General features: G+C 36.9%; 1 protein-coding gene across 1 annotated transcript; it reads right to left on the reverse strand.

The window, feature by feature from the left end:
• Positions 1 to 814: 814 nt before the first annotated feature.
• Positions 815 to 1744, reverse strand: LOC309721096 (olfactory receptor 11A1-like; the record flags this gene model as incomplete). The annotated part of the gene is made up of 1 exon (XM_082558450.1): positions 815 to 1744. One exon carries the CDS (start codon positions 1742 to 1744, stop codon positions 815 to 817), a length of 930 nt encoding a protein of 309 aa, XP_082414576.1.
• Between the last annotated feature and the right edge of the window lie 1154 nt (positions 1745 to 2898).

The following is a 2898-nucleotide window of genomic DNA, read 5'->3' on the forward strand; positions in this document are numbered from 1 at the left end:
TGAAAAATTGGTCTCACTCTAGAGCCCTGAAATGTCAAGGTTAGCGGGAAGAAAGGACCCAGGCATCGGTCTCTCATTGACTGGACACAGTACATTTTATTTACAGTGCCCCAAAAACAGTTCTAAATGTGAAAAAGTCCCAATGGTGTTCTCTTCCCCAGATGCCAGTGGTAGTGCAGCTTTACTCATGAAAATCCAACGTGCTTCTTCTCCTCTGACTGTCCACTCCCATTCATTCCCATTCATTTCCTATGGCGATCACTTTTGACTGGGAACACCACAGGTGTAACAAAGTTGATTAAAACACTCAAAATTCACTGAAAGAGGTGCTGATCACTTTTATATGTTCAAGTGCATAGTGTGGAGGATGTCATAAGGCCTTGGGGCAATCAGATGTAAAACACAATATTTATGGGTGTTTTAAGTTGTAAATCGAACACGACAGGAAGGATTAAAGGAGAAAACATACATTTTAATATAGGTTTAAAATATATTTTGATGAACTCAGGAGTCATTTTGTAAAAATATATCTTTTAAAAATGTGTCACCAGGACTGTGAAAAAAATGCTTTTAAATTTTGTTGACCCTATAAACAATTTAAAGTTATACACAGAAGTTTCATACAGCTTCACTTTAGTACAATAAATTCTGAGTTTGTATTAGCAAAACTAAATCAGGTTGGAGTTCAGTATGAGTAAATATACTAATAGCACTTATAATAGTATATTATATACTATAATACACTATAAACTTACACAGTTAGATAAAATGGTCCAATAACATAAAGAAAAATCTCAAAATGTATTAGTTCATACTAACAAATTATATGTGTTATAAGATTTTTACATGTTACACGGATTTTGGAGAGATTCAGTCCATACATTAAAGGGTTGAAGAGCGGTGGGCATGTCAGAAAGTAAAGTGATAGAAATATCCTCAACATATTTGGTGAACTGTTCATGTTAAATCTGCTCTGCAGTATTTCAAAGCAGGCTCCAAAGGAGAAGTTGAGCAGAGAAGCGAGGTGAGGCGTGCAGGTGCTGACGGCTTTCTGTCGAGTCTGTTTGGATCCAGAAAAACAGACTTTCAGGATCCTCATGTAGGTGTACAGGATTACAATTAAAGGCCCAAAGACTGACAAGGCACTAACAGTGAGTCCATAGATGTTATTCAGTGTGGTGTCAGAGCAGGCCAGCTTCACGATGGAATGGTTGTCACAGTACACTTTGTTTATAATGTTTCCACACCGTTTTAAAGGAACGATCAAAGGCAGTGTCAGGAAATTCACAAGAAGTGGTGGTGACCATACCGCTACAATGAGTTTAGTAACTTTGTTAGATGTCATCAGTTCGTTGTATTGCAGAGGACAACAGATAGCAAGATACCTGTCATACGACATGACTGCTAAGTTTAAAAACTCTATACTTCCATAAGAGTAGACAGAGAAAACCTGCAGGAAGCAGAGAGGAGCAGAAACAGTGTGAACATCAGAGAGGATCTGAACCAGGAGGGACGGAAACAGCCCTGTGCTACCATACAGCTCATTCACAAACAGGCTGCACAGAAACATGTACATAGGTTCATGTAAGCTTCTGTTCACACAGATAACCACAATCAGCAGGAGATTAGATCCAAATATAAACACATACAGAGACATGACAATAGTGAAATATAAGTACCTGAAAGTCCCACCGTCAAAGTAGGCACCAAGTATGAAATCTGAAAGCTGTGTGGAATTTTTCATGAGCCTTGTTTTCATTCAGTTACTATTGTTCACACGAAAAAACAGTTCTTTGCATTTTGGTGTTGACTTGACTGGAAGCTGTGAGGCAGCTCTTTCAAACTTGTGTTTGTTTCGCATGACGTAGAACTAAAATTTGAAGCCCAATTTGAAACAACAACCAGTCACAACTTACAACTCAAAGCCTGAAACGTTCAGTGAGTCTGAGTCAGCTTCAGCCTGCTGGAGCCGCTGAAACTCTGCTTAGGCTTCTTTAAAACGTTTAGAAGACGCCCACAGCAGTGTGACCTCATTATGAAAGGTCACACTGGTTAATATTCATGTCTTATTATTGGCAGACAAACAAACAAATAAATGCTGAATGTTGCATGGTCGTCGTCCTACATTTTACTGTGCTTTCTTAAAAATATTTTTAGTGGTTCATAGTAGGACTGCAATTATCAATTATTTTAGTAATTGATTAATTTAAAAAAAATACAGGTCTTTCAAAATTAACTGCTCATTTGTCAAAAAGAAACAAAACAACCCATTTGGATTCACGTGTCATTATTAGATTCAATTTTTTAAATAAAACATTTTCTTAAATGCAAAAATATATAAATACTTTCAAGTAGGGTCAAATAAGATAAGATAAATGTGCAGCCTAGACTAAGGCACAACAAATGAATCTTTACTCTGTGTTCTTACATGTGTGCATGCTTGTTTAAATGTGTGCCTGAATAAATGAGTTTGAGTCTGTTCGTGTCCTTTAAAGGAGAATGTGATGGCTGCAATGAAGAAAAGCGAGTGTGTCAGCATTGTGAAGTTTGCCCTGTGCTTTGATGCTGAAAACAAATGTTATGATGGTGTATACCTTCATTAATATTAACAATAATTCTGTTTCCAACCTAAAATCCCTCAGGTCAGTGACTCAGAGTTTTACTGGCCCGTGTACATTTTTAATGGCTTTATTAGATTTTGAAAAAAGCTTTAATTTTTATATTTTTAAATATTACCACAATTTAATTTAGATACTATTTAATAGAATTTCACCTTGAAAGAAATATGGTCTAGTACACCGCATGCCCCCCTTTAGGCTCCCCCTTGATGGCTTCCATGTAAAATTGGACAGCGTCCTTCAGGCTTCATTAGGCTGTGTAATTTAAACATGCATCAGA

Source organism: Aulonocara stuartgranti (assembly GCF_965226115.1).
Source record: "Aulonocara stuartgranti genome assembly, chromosome: 14".
NCBI classification, from domain to species: Eukaryota; Metazoa; Chordata; class Actinopteri; order Cichliformes; family Cichlidae; genus Aulonocara; species Aulonocara stuartgranti.